The 13,175-nt window shown below is 40.6% G+C and overlaps 1 protein-coding gene across 1 annotated transcript; it reads right to left on the minus strand.

Moving 5' to 3' along the window:
• Positions 1-1,574: 1,574 nt before the first annotated feature.
• Positions 1,575-12,932, minus strand: LOC139468975 (nucleoside diphosphate-linked moiety X motif 17-like). The gene is made up of 7 exons (XM_071251119.1): positions 12,789-12,932; positions 12,390-12,506; positions 9,243-9,426; positions 7,990-8,015; positions 7,004-7,105; positions 2,902-3,146; positions 1,575-1,946 (listed from the first exon to the last, which is right to left on the minus strand). The coding sequence occupies exons 1-7, from the start codon at positions 12,873-12,875 to the stop codon at positions 1,793-1,795; spliced, it is 915 nt and encodes a 304-aa protein (XP_071107220.1). The 5' UTR covers positions 12,876-12,932; the 3' UTR covers positions 1,575-1,792.
• Between the last annotated feature and the right edge of the window lie 243 nt (positions 12,933-13,175).

Genomic DNA, 13,175 nt, shown 5'->3' on the forward strand with positions numbered 1-13,175 from the left:
CACCAATCACAAGTTGTTTATTTCTAATATGGGATATAAACATCATGTACAGCTTCTTCAAGGATGATGATAAAATGTACACGCTTTTAAATAGTTATATTTACATAATGATGACTCCCTCAAAAGAATCAGACCTCGGCAATATATCTCTCAATGTATCTGTCATATCTTTCCGGCTTTTGGATGCGATCGGTCGGCCATCACATGTATCTGCGTATCCCATCTGCATCAATGGGGAACAACTCACTAGATACTCCCCTCTCAAAAATAACATCGTCCAATATACGACGTCGTCAAGTTGCGAGCGCATGTTCGAATCTCCGTAATTGACGTCATGATAGAACAATGTTTTATCGTGAAATAAACCATGCTTCATTCTTTATTGTCCTTTGTGATTTATGCATAGCTATCTTATACAACTCCATAATTGCAGCCTAGTTCGGCAAGGGTGGAAACTGGACTTTTATAGTCAGTTAACTCCCTTGCCTCGGGAAGATGGACTTGACAGATGTATAAATGTCCCAAAACAAATTGTGGACCTGCAGATAAACTTATGTTGCGTATGCCGAACACCATCATCAAACAAAGTGTCATACATCCATTAAGAGGTGAGGTGAGGTGAAGTGAAATGGGGTTTAACGTCCCGTCCCATCAAGATTATTGCTCTTATATAGCGACGTGCATGCACGTGTATGTGTGGCTGCTTGTACTAGACTGGACTAATGCCGATTTATAGTGCTAACTCACTGAGATACAAAGCCGCAGTTTAAAATGAATACCCCATTCAGACACAGTCTGTCACTCTGAGCCGACCAGTCCTTGTTTTAGCCCTTTATGCCAAGCGCCAGACAGGGTAACAACAAGTACCACCTTTTAACGTCTTTTGTTATGACACCGCCGAGGATCGAACCTTAGACCTTCCGCTCTCCAGGCGGACCCTCTACCACTAGACCACAGAGGCGGTCTTAGCTATTAAGAACAAACATACATTTATTTCATATATTATGGTACATGGGAGTATCAAACACACATCTATGCTGAAAGGAATTTTATGTAGAAAAACTTATGACTATAGCCTTTGGCATACAGTGAAATACACCGTCAATCTGTTTCACCGAAATATAATCAGGAATCGGGAGAGAATGGAATCAATTAGAACAGGTCTCCACCACTCCACTGCTTAAAACAAGGTGACCAAGTTGCATGGAGTGGCTGGAGGACTTGGTTGAGAGTAATAGTGCACTGAGGGTGAGGGCTAATATGATATCAACTTCTGGTTTGTGTTGTCCAATTATTTTCAGGTTGACGGGGAATGGCTGGAATATGTTCTTGATAAAAAAAAAGAAAAATTAACAATTTTGATCATAGGTCACATTCTTGGTAGGAGGTTTCTTTCAGTATGTGATATAATACTAGGGTGACTATCCCTAGTCACTATAGCAGTAGTGATGTTGTCTGCCATAATGTTTCTAAATGGATATCCAGACCACTTGCCCCTTCAAGCAATGTGGATTTAAAAACCAAACAAATGGGAAAGTTAATGAGTATGTATTTCATTTTATTAGGTCCACCCACACTATGTATGGTGCAGTGCGATATCGATTTTAACTGTTGGAATTTTAACTTGTCATTAATGTACTGATATCAGCGATGGACAATCGTGATGCACCAACAGTTCAATCAATTGTTACACCCCGAGCCAAATCTGATTCAGGGCTGTCCGATTTGCCTTGAAAATTAACTTTCTTCAATATTAAGTTTCTTGAATATTATTTTCTATAGGCTCCAGGCATCAATCACATGTCCTCTTTAGCCATTCTTCAAGGGCGAACTTGGTGCCAGTGCTGACCCTCCCTAAACATTCCTTGTCTCCAGATGTCTGCAGTAGTGGGGCTAAGGGCAGGTCAAGGTCAACTTGCTTGCCTTCATCATTCAGAACAGTGGCTCTGTAACAAAATTGTACATATTCATTTTGACCACTGACATTATGGTTTTGGGAAGGGATGTCAGAAAACAAGACTTAAAAAAGCTAATATAAGGCGCCCGAGGGTTAGCATAGTGGTTAAAGTGTTTGCTCGTCATGTCGAAGGCCTGGGTTCAATTTCCCACCTAGACCTAAAAAGGCTAATATAAGGCATGCGGGGGGTAGCATAGTGGTTAAAGTGTTTGCTCGTCATGCCGAACACCCGGGTTTGATTTCCCACACGGTGTCCACATTTCTAGTGTCCACTGCCATAATAGTGCTGGAATATCGCAAAAACTGTTTGAAACCATACTCACTCACTAATACATAACAGGAAAGGATGCAATAAATATTACATACTCTTTAATAATACACACACATCTAACCTCCTCGAGAAAAAACTTCATATCAAGTCATAAAGTTGGAAGGAAACTGGAATTAGTGTGGGTTTCAGTAACAGAGTAATATGAAATTTGGGTCTTCACTTTATATGTACTTCTGTGTCAAGTAGGGCTGGGACAGGTAACTCGGGTACCCGGGTGGGTACTGAGTAGGACCCGGGTACCCACAGGACTACCCAGACCCGTGGTTAGTCACGGCATATATTGTTTAATGACAAAAATTATTTAGAACTCCATGGTTACACTAAAGTCACTAATGTTCACATTTCTTTCTGACTAAGCACCCGCTCCTGATTTTTTATGGCTGAATAAAGATATACCTTAATTCAGCTTCAGTGTATGAATGACCAGATTGTTTAAAACATGTATCTAAATACGTTTTGCCAGGGCTATGCTAAAAATGTTCCCAATCGGACATTTTGAGACATCTCCTGAGACCTACAGTGGGTACCCGGGTAGGGTCGGGTAATAGGGGGGTGGGTACCCGGGTAGTAAATCTGGACTCGTCCCAGCCCTTGTGTCCAGGTTTAAGTTTACCTGACAGTTTGAGGTAGGCTGCCAGAGGTGTTCTGCTGTTCTGGAGACTCTTCATCCGACAGTTTCACAATGCCCGAGATGACATCACGGTCCAGCCATGTGCAGGCATCCACTTCCTCTGGCTGCATCTTCAGCTGACTGGTCAATTTGTCTGAGGTCAGGTCAGAGATCAGCTTCCCGTACAAGTATACAACCATGTGATGACGTTTTGGCAGACCATGTGACAGCTTTGGAGGGTAGACGGACTGAAATGTAATAATTAACAAAATAACCTTATATTTCATACCCTAAAGAAGACCTTATACATACACTCCCAATAGTGGATTTCATAACATTAAATGCTTTTTAACTCTACATCAACAAACAAAATTTACACCACTAGGATGTGTGATATGTTCATTATCCATTGCAGGTGCATATATATTCAATACATGAGAGGCAAATGTCCGACTCAGATCAGAGGGGAGTATACAATGGTTCATTTTACGAGGCCATTGTCACAATTGAACGAACTTTATTCTTCAAGTGAACTACACGTTTTCATGTTTCGCGGTCGTGCCCATGTGCTCGACCCCGACATCCCATAATTCTTTCAAGGCAGCATAACTCCTGAAAGGACAACCGTTAAATACATGCTAATGCACGACACCATGGTACAGGGGTTTGCATGTGTAGGAGAAAGCATGACTGAGGGTATTTATGATATTTAAAACCCGCATTCGCGGGATTAAGCCAAGGGGCATCCACCTCAAGTTTCTATCCTAAGGATAAGGGTTTTAAATACATGTATCATAAAAACCTGAGGGGAAGTGTTTTATCTAACTTATAAACCGAAAAAAGAAACTTAAAACAACATTTATTAACATTTTTTTGTTTCAAACATACTTTCCATGAACCTTAGGAAACAGGCGTAAAATATCTGTTGCTGGCGTACGGGACAGGTTCTTGAAAACAACATTCATGAAAGCACTGTGATTTATCAGTGCCTCTGTAACCTGGTGGTACACTCACTGGGCTACATATACGAAGGTTGTGTGTTCGAACTTTGGGAATATAAAGAAAACATTTGACATTGATTTTACATTTCATTACATTGTGTTCAAATGCAAAATAAATTTCTTGCGAGAAACATTCATATGTTACTATCTAAACTGAAGTTGTATCAATAAAATCCCAGGCATATTATAACATATAACATAGCAAATATCCCGGGGATATTATATAAAATCCTGGGGATATTATGACATCCCTGTTTATGAGATTTAATCCCACTGGAGAACAATAGGATGACATCACTGGAGATTTATAATATTGCATAAAGTACTCCACATTCCCAGCCCACATGGTGTACCAGTAAGTAGGCTATCAACCAACTCTGTGAGTGATATCGATTCAATGCTCTTGGCTACTGCCTCGTTAAGATGATTCATCTGCATCACCCAGGCAGAATCCTTGTTGGCACAGGTGCCCAATAGCCACACTTTGCCTGTCTCAGCACCAGACAACTTGATACATGCTTGTTGGTTCAAAGGAATTCCACCTGTCTCAGCACCAGACAACTTGACACATGCTTCATGGTTCAAAGGAATTCCACCTGTCTCAGCACCAGACAACTTGACACATGCTTCATGGTTCAAAGGAATTCCACCTGTCTCAGCACCAGACAACTTGACACATGCTTCATGGTTCAAAGGAATTCCACCTGTCTCAGCACCAGACAACTTGACACATGCTTCATGGTTCAAAGGAATTCCACCTGTCTCAGCACCAGACAACTTGACACATGCTTCAAAGGAATTCCACCTGTCTCAGCACCAGACAACTTGACACATGCTTCATGGTTCAAAGGAGTTCCACCTGTCTCAACACCAGACAACTTGACACATGCTTCATGGTTCAAAGGAATTCCACCTGTCTCAGCACCAGACAACTTGACACATGCTTCATGGTTCAAAGGAATTCCACCTGTCTCAGCACCAGACAACTTGACACATGCTTCAAAGGAATTCCACCTGTCTCAGCACCAGACAACTTGACACATGCTTCATGGTTCAAAGGAATTCCACCTGTCTCAGCACCAGACAACTTGACACATGCTTCATGGTTCAAAGGAATTCCACCTGTCTCAGCACCAGACAACTTGACACATGCTTCATGGTTCAAAGGAATTCCACCTGTCTCAACACCAGACAACTTGACACATGCTTCATGGTTCAAAGGAATTCCACCTGTCTCAGCACCAGACAACTTGACACATGCTTCATGGTTCAAAGGAATTCCACCTGTCTCAACACCAGACAACTTGACACATGCTTCAAAGGAATTCCACCTGTCTCAACACCAGACAACTTGACACATGCTTCAAAGGAATTCCACCTGTCTCAACACCAGACAACTTGACACATGCTTCATGGTTCAAAGGAATTCCACCTGTCTCAAACACCAGACAACTTGACACATGCTTCATGGTTCAAAGGAATTCCACCTGTCTCAGCACCAGACAACTTGACACATGCTTCATGGTTCAAAGGAATTCCACCTGTCTCAACACCAGACAACTTGACACATGCTTCATGGTTCAAAGGAATTCCACCTGTCTCAGCACCAGACAACTTGACACATGCTTCATGGTTCAAAGGAATTCCACCTGTCTCAACACCAGACAACTTGACACATGGTTCAAAGGAATTCCACCTGTCTCAACACCAGACAACTTGACACATGCTTCAAAGGAATTCCACCTGTCTCAACACCAGACAACTTGACACATGCTTCATGGTTCAAAGGAATTCCACCTGTCTCAAACACCAGACAACTTGATACACACTTGTTGGTCCCAAGGGCTTCCACTTGTCTTAAGCAACAAATAACCGAGACTGCCTTCTGTTTCCTATTTAGATGTATGCATAGAGATTCATAGAGTGATAACACTCTCAACAAGACTGTATGACAAGAGGGATGACTTCAACTTTCCATATTCAACTTTTGTCGAGCAATATTCCTGCAGCTCCAGACCCACACTGAACAACTTTTAAAGTATAATAGAGCATGCTCTTTCTACCAAGATTTCAAAGATCATCATAAGACTCTTGTTCAAAAGTGGTTCCGTCAAGGTTGCAACCAGGGGTCGGGAAAATTTAAAATCCCAATCGGACATTTGCATTTAGGCCATGCCCCCTTCAAATAGCGTATTTTCGTACGACTTTTCACACACATTACAAGCTGTTACGTACAGTGTTCCATCGTTATTGAGCGCTTCGGTTATAGCGCTGTAAAGCATGGCTCCCAAAATTTCCTAACATTTTTAGTGAACTCAAGTTTTCCAATGACACGATGTTTTCCCCCATCTCAGAAAACATTATCAGCTGATCACCGCGATCACGTAACACCGGAAATACAAGTCAACAAATCTGAACCGAAGAACGCAATTTAATCCTATCATTATAATATCTGGTAATAAAAAAAATTGTTTACTGTTTGTCTGACATGTCTGAACTAGAGTTTGCAATATATTTGATTAATATTATTCAATATTTCATTCAATAATTTTAATAATGTTACAACATTCAAGGGCTCAATAAAAATTTCAAAGTTTAATGTAGACATGCGGAGAACATTTCCAAATTTGACCCTTCAGTGACAAAAATGATGTCCACTGAAATTCCCTATTTTGACTTGTTTCTGTGGTATTTCAGGTGAACAACTGACTTGCCTTTGCATGTGTTTGTGACAGGTGTCATCTGTAGGGTAGGATGAGTTCACCTTTTCACCAACAACTAATATCATCACTATTTAATAGTGTTTACATAAACATATGTTAATGATACAGTCGGAATTGTACAATCAACTCTGCTATCTGAGAGCGCTGTTTGAAATCCAATTGTTTCTTCACTTGAAGGGGTGGTCAGGTAGCCTAGTGGTTAAAGCGTTCGCTCGTCCCGCCGAAGACCCGGGTTCAATTCCCGACATGGGTACAATGTGTGAAGCCTATTTCTGGTGTCCCCCGTCGTAATATTGCTGGAATATTGCTAAAAGCGGTGTAAAACCATACTCACTCACTCACTCACTCTTCACTTGAAGGCAACTTGAAATCCACTCTTACCTCCCAGAGAGCCAACAGATGAAGCTTGTTCCCAACACACTGGCTTGCTTGTAGCTGTAGGCCTGTCTCCTCACCAAACTCACGCAGACCCGCTTCCACAAACTGAAACACGTACAGAAACCAAATAGGGCACAGTGTCCCTATTACAGAACATACAAAATAAACCAATATTGTATAACCATATTTATCAAATATCAGCACAGTCTCATTGAAATCAGATCTGAGTCTTGCTAAACAAAGAACTCAAGACATCCCGTTACAGGTCACATCAGAATAACTTTCCCAACATTGACCGACCAATGAAATAACATACAAAATAAACCAATACTGTATAACCATATTTATCAAATATCAGCACAATCTCATTGAAATCAGATCTTAGTCTTGCTAAACAAAGAACTCAAGACATCCCGTTACGGGTCACGTCAGAATAACTTTCCCAACATTGACCGACCAATGAAATAACTAACATGTAGTCAACATGGCATTTAGTCCAAAAAAAACTTGTCCAAGAAAATGTTTGAAAAATATAACTGTGCTTCTAACTGTTGAAAAAGAAAAAGAAATAATCAACCACAAAAAATACATTGTTGCAAGGTGACTTTTTTAGTAAAATCAAAATTAGACTCAAAGTGTTAATTGAAAAAATATCTGGTTTTGCAGATTAAGTTGAAAAAATAGCAAGTCTCCAAACAAAATCCAAGGCCTACCGCCCATGAATATCAAATGGTCGGTACCATAAGTCACCATTGATCTCACCATCAAATATAATCATGTCACTAAAAGATGCAGGGAAGTTTGACAGTTTCGTTCTGTTGAGCAGTAGTCCAAACTTGTATTTTGGCATAGTAATATCTTGGTCTTAGGATATGGACTATAATAATGTGATATTTACTGGACGAGAAGAAATGTTATGTGACTCAGGCATCCGACATGTGGTTAAAGTCCCAGCTGGTTTAGAAAGGACTTTCCTTCATCCAACTTACAGTTTCATTTTCCTCTATGTGCCCACCTGCAATTGTAAACATCCGTATCAGCTGTCTCCTCCATCTTCAGTCAATCCAAATCCACATATATACAGCTATAACCTCAAACCCTGCCATCAAAGATACTCATGTAAACTGACAAAAAACCATTAATGTGTAAAACAGTTCAGTAAGTTTCACATAAAAGTAAAAAGTGTGTGAGTATGGTTTTATGCCGCAATCTTCCAGTAATATCACAGCGAGTGACACCAGAAATGGGCTTCAAACATTGTACCCATGTGGGGATTTGAACCCGGGTCTTCAGCATGATGGGTGAACGCTTAAACCACTGGGCTACCCCACCTCCCCATAAAAGAAAAGACAGTGATAAACTGCTCAGTGCAACATAAACAATTTCTACTTAACCTTCCAGTCAGAAAACGACAAATGGACCAGGGGCCCATTCCACAAAGGGATCTTTGCGCTACGATCATTGTAAGTCTATGTTAAAGTATGAGAGATATGATCGCTTAAGCACTAAGATCACTTTGTGGAAGGACCCTCTGGAGTTGTTTATGGCACCAACTTGACATTTTACACAGCATTGTTACTAATAACTTGAGATGGTGGTCAGTGCAGGCTGTTTGGTAAACATGACTGCATGTTCAACCATTTACGACCTGAAGAAAAATCAAACATTTACCAACTAAATAAAACTCAAAAAGTGTGGACAAAAAGAATGCGTTTCACTTTTTCTGCCCTTGTTTATGTTCTGACCTTCACATATTGGGCCAGCACTTGAACAGTGTAGACGAAGAGAATGAGTTTCACATTCTGCGCCCTTGTGGACGTTCTGGCCTTCACATATTGGGCCAGCACTTGAACAGTGTGGACAAAAAGGATGAGTTTCACATTTTGTGCCCTCGTGGAAGTTTGTGTCTTCACATATTGGGCCAGCACTTGAACAGTGTGGACAAAAAGGATGAGTTTCACATTTTGTGCACTGGTGGTAGTTCGGGTCTTCACATATTGAGCCAGCACTTGAACAGTGTGGACAAAAAGGATGAGTTTCACATTTTGTGCACTGGTGGCAGTTCAGGTCTTCACATATTGGGCCAGCACTTGAACCACAAGGCCAACACCAACAAACCCCTGATGATATGAAAGTAGTAGGGAAATCATAAAGCAATATTTGTATGTAGTCAGTAATGTACTGCGAAAATATTACAGATTTCATTTACACATACACACTGAAAGATGGATGAAGGCTTTACCTGGAGGAACCCAAATTCCCGGAAATGCTCGTAAATGTTTGGCTCTTCTAGTCAGTAACACTTTTCCATCTCCTGTTTCCATGACAACAGCAGCTCCCACATCTACCCCTCTGTTAGCAGTTTCTGGAGGGAGAGCTGCTACATCCTCCGGGGTGAGGTGAAGAACTGGACAGAAGGGCGGGTGCTGGGGAGTAACAATGTAAACACTGCAGGATTCTAGCTGTAATGAAATCCTGAGTAGGAAAACCAGTGGTCAGTTGTGCATCACATTGATTTGTGATTGTTTGTTTGTTGTTTAACGCCGCACTCAGCAATATTCCAGCTATATGACGGTGGTCTGTAAATAATCAAGGCTGGACAAGACAATACAGAGATTGACATGAACATCGATCCATGCAATTAGGATACAATGACATGCATCAACCAAGTCAGCAAGCCTGACCCTTTGATCCTGTTAGTCGCCTCTTACAACAAGCATACCGGTAGTCGCCTCTTACAACAAGCATACCGGTAGTCGCCTCTTACAACAAGCGTAGTCACATCTTACGACAAGCATAGTCGCCTCTTACAACAAGCATAGTCGCCTCTTACAACAAGCATAGTCACCTCTTACAACAAGCGTAGTCACATCTTACGACAAGCATAGTCGCCTCTTACAACAAGCATACCGGTAGTCGCCTCTTACAACAAGCGTAGTCACATCCTACGACAAGCATAGTCGCCTCTTACAACAAGCATAGTCGCCTCTTACAACAAGCATAGTCGCCTCTTACAACAAGCATAGTCGCCTCTTACAACAAGCGTAGTCACATCTTACGACAAGCATAGTCGCCTCTTACAACAAGCATACCGGTAGTCGCCTCTTACAACAAGCATAGTCACATCTTACGACAAGCATAGTCGCCTCTTACAACAAGCATACCGGTAGTCGCCTCTTACAACAAGCATAGTCACATCTTACAACAAGCATAGTCACATCTTACGACAAGCATAGTCGCCTCTTACAACAAGCATAGTCACATCTTACGACAAGCATAGTCGCCTCTTACAAGAAGCATAGTCGCCTCTTACAACAAGCATGGGTAGCTGAAGACCAATTCTAACCAGGATCTAAACAGGGTCTGAGCATCATGCAGCACTCTAATGGAAATATGGAACTGGCAATACCCACTTATCAATAAAAAAAACCGGCAATGGATGGACTGCCACATTCAGCTTTGTCAGGGTGGTTGTTTTCCGACATGATTGCGGGGTTTGTGGAATTAGTCATAAATTCAAATGTGACTATCCTCATGATGCTTATCTATTTGATCCTGTTATATAATACATACATCAAACACTGCAGATCTATATCTGAGTGGGGGCGGTCAGGTAGCCTTGTGGTTAAAGCATTCGCTCGTCACGCCGAAGACTCGGGTTCGATTCCCGACATGGGTACAATGTGTGAAGCCCATTTCTGGTGTCCCCTGCCGAGATATTGCTGGAATATTGCTAAAAGCGGCATAAAACCATACTCACTCACTCACAATATCTGAATGGCGATAATGATGTTGAAGGCCCAGGTTTGATTCCCCACATGGGTACAATGTCTATTTCTAGTGTCCCCACCCATAGGAATATTGTTAGAGGCGGCATAAAACCATACTAAAGCTTTGGTAGCGATTGGGTCTAAGGTATTTATCATAATAGATGGAGACATAATACAGTGACTGATCGATACTGCATGTTATAGGCTATGTAAGACCAAATGGTAATATATTACTTGACTTGGCAGACAGGATGTGAGTTTAGGCTACTAAATGTTTACTGACCATAGTGAGAAGGTGAGGAGCAAGGGAAACATTCACTTTAACCAAGACGCAGCTGTGTTTGTTTGTTGTTTACTGCCACACTCAGCAATATTACAGCAATATGACAGCGGCCTATAAATAATGGAGTCTGGGCCAGACAATCCAGTGATTAGTGTGAGCAACGGTTCCCACTGTCAGGATTATTGACGATGACACTCAATCAACCAAGTCACCAAGCGACCACATGATCTATTAAAGACACCTCATACGATCAGCATATGTTGCTGGGAAACCATATTCTAACCAGGAATTCCCACAAGGTGCACTGCTGTGAATCAAATGTGTGAAACACTGCTGCTGTGAGGTTCCATAAATCATTCAATGAGAGTTGTTCATTCTATCATGGTTAACATTTATACTAAGTTATCTTATAATAATTAGATCTACATCAAGTGCTTTTATGAGTTATCATGGTGTAATATTTATACACCATTTCATATAATTGTTACTTGCTAAACTATAATTATATGAAATGGTGTATAAATATTACACCATGATAACTCATAAAAGCACTTGATGTAGATCTAATTATTATAAGATAACTTAGTATAGTTATCATGGTTAACATTTATACTAAGTTATCTTATAATAATTAGATCTACATCAAGTGCTTTTATGAGGCTAATCCTTAATGAGTCTTAATTGAAGTAATGTTATTCTAATATACCCCGGTAGGTGATGACAGATATACTTAAATAAATATCCTTTGTCTGGGAGATGGGATCTTGATACCTTAGGCTAGCAACCATCTAAAAAGCTATAACTGAAACTACTGATATTTTATATATGCATTTTACCTGATGATAATTGTTACTTGCTAAACTATAATTATATGAAATGGTGTATAAATATTACACCATGATAACTCATAAAAGCACTTGATGTAGATCTAATTATTATAAGATAACTTAGTATAAATGTTAACCATGATAATTCACCAAATTAATTCGTACTCAGTGGCCTCTTACAACAACAGGGCAGTACTAAGGCAAATATGGGATTCAGAGGATCCTGGGACTATAGGGGAAGCCACTCTGCACAGTGAATGGTGGCAAATGCAACAGCAGTGTCACTGATGCCCCACTATAGCAACAACAACCCGCGATCCCTCTGATAGCCACTTCTGATGGCAAGCACAAGTTACTGCACACTATTCTTACACATAATAAAAGAGAAGGGAAAATACAGAAAATCAACTGCAGGTAGACATTTTGTCTGCATAGAAAGTGACACAAATGATAGAGATTGTTCACTATCAGAGTAAAATACTACAAAGTTGGTTCAATTGTCTTGTTACTTTTAGTTTGATTGGTGTTTTCCCTGTGAGGTCATCCGTCACTACAAGCCTGTTGTTGTCCATTTCAGCATGTAGATGTGTCGCGAGGTCAGTTGTCCCGAAATACTCCAGAATGCACTGCCACAAGAAAATGAGAAGCTACATGCACACTTAATTTGGTACATAACAAAATGATACAATTATTGATCAAGACGGTTAGAATTAAGCTAGCCTAAGTAATAGTATTGTACTCTATAACTGATCGTCAGATTGATATCGTGTGTACAGCATTGTATGATCTTGCGTGATACAACCAGGAGTTATAGGAGCCTAATTAAAGTGAGAGCATTGCACGTCTATACTGCTATATTCTAGATCGTCAGTTTCATATCGTGTGTAAGAAACTGCACATGTGAAAACCTGTGAGAATCGTGCGAGAACTGCTTGTCCTTCTTCAGGTTTTGTTTTCTTCAGATGCACCAGAATTCGCTTTGTGTTTGCTGTCATTATGTTTAAGCACTGCCTGAATATCAGGCTGATAGACCGCGGACGTTCTCAGTTTGTTGATGTGCAGCGATGGGTTACGAAATGAGAGTTACTTCCCTTGGATTTACCACCGGAATCCGCTAGACAGTCACTGAAAATTCATTCTCAATTATACATATAGATTCTTATGGGCGGCCTTTCGGTCAAATAATACAAAGTTGAAAAAAAGGACCAAAGTACACAATAAAGGTCAAATATTACGAATAAAGAACTAAATGTTACTAATAAAGGTCAAAATACAAAACAAACAGACGTAAGCCG

Source organism: Haliotis cracherodii, unplaced genomic scaffold (genome assembly GCF_022045235.1).
Source record: "Haliotis cracherodii isolate W230 unplaced genomic scaffold, xgHalCrac1.p SCAF_1, whole genome shotgun sequence".
In the NCBI taxonomy this organism is placed as follows: Eukaryota; Metazoa; Mollusca; class Gastropoda; order Lepetellida; family Haliotidae; genus Haliotis; species Haliotis cracherodii.

Coding starts and splice junctions, on each gene's coding strand:
- LOC139468975 (XM_071251119.1), bottom strand. CDS start 12,875: ATGACAGCAAACACAAAGCGAATTCTGGTGCATCTGAAGAAAACAAAA. Junction 12,507..12,788: donor TTCTCGCACGATTCTCACAG/GTTTTCACATGT, acceptor TTCTTGTGGCAG/TGCATTCTGGAGTATTTCGG. Junction 8,016..9,242: donor GGGAATTTGGGTTCCTCCAG/GTAAAGCCTTCA, acceptor TTACAATTGCAG/GTGGGCACATAGAGGAAAAT.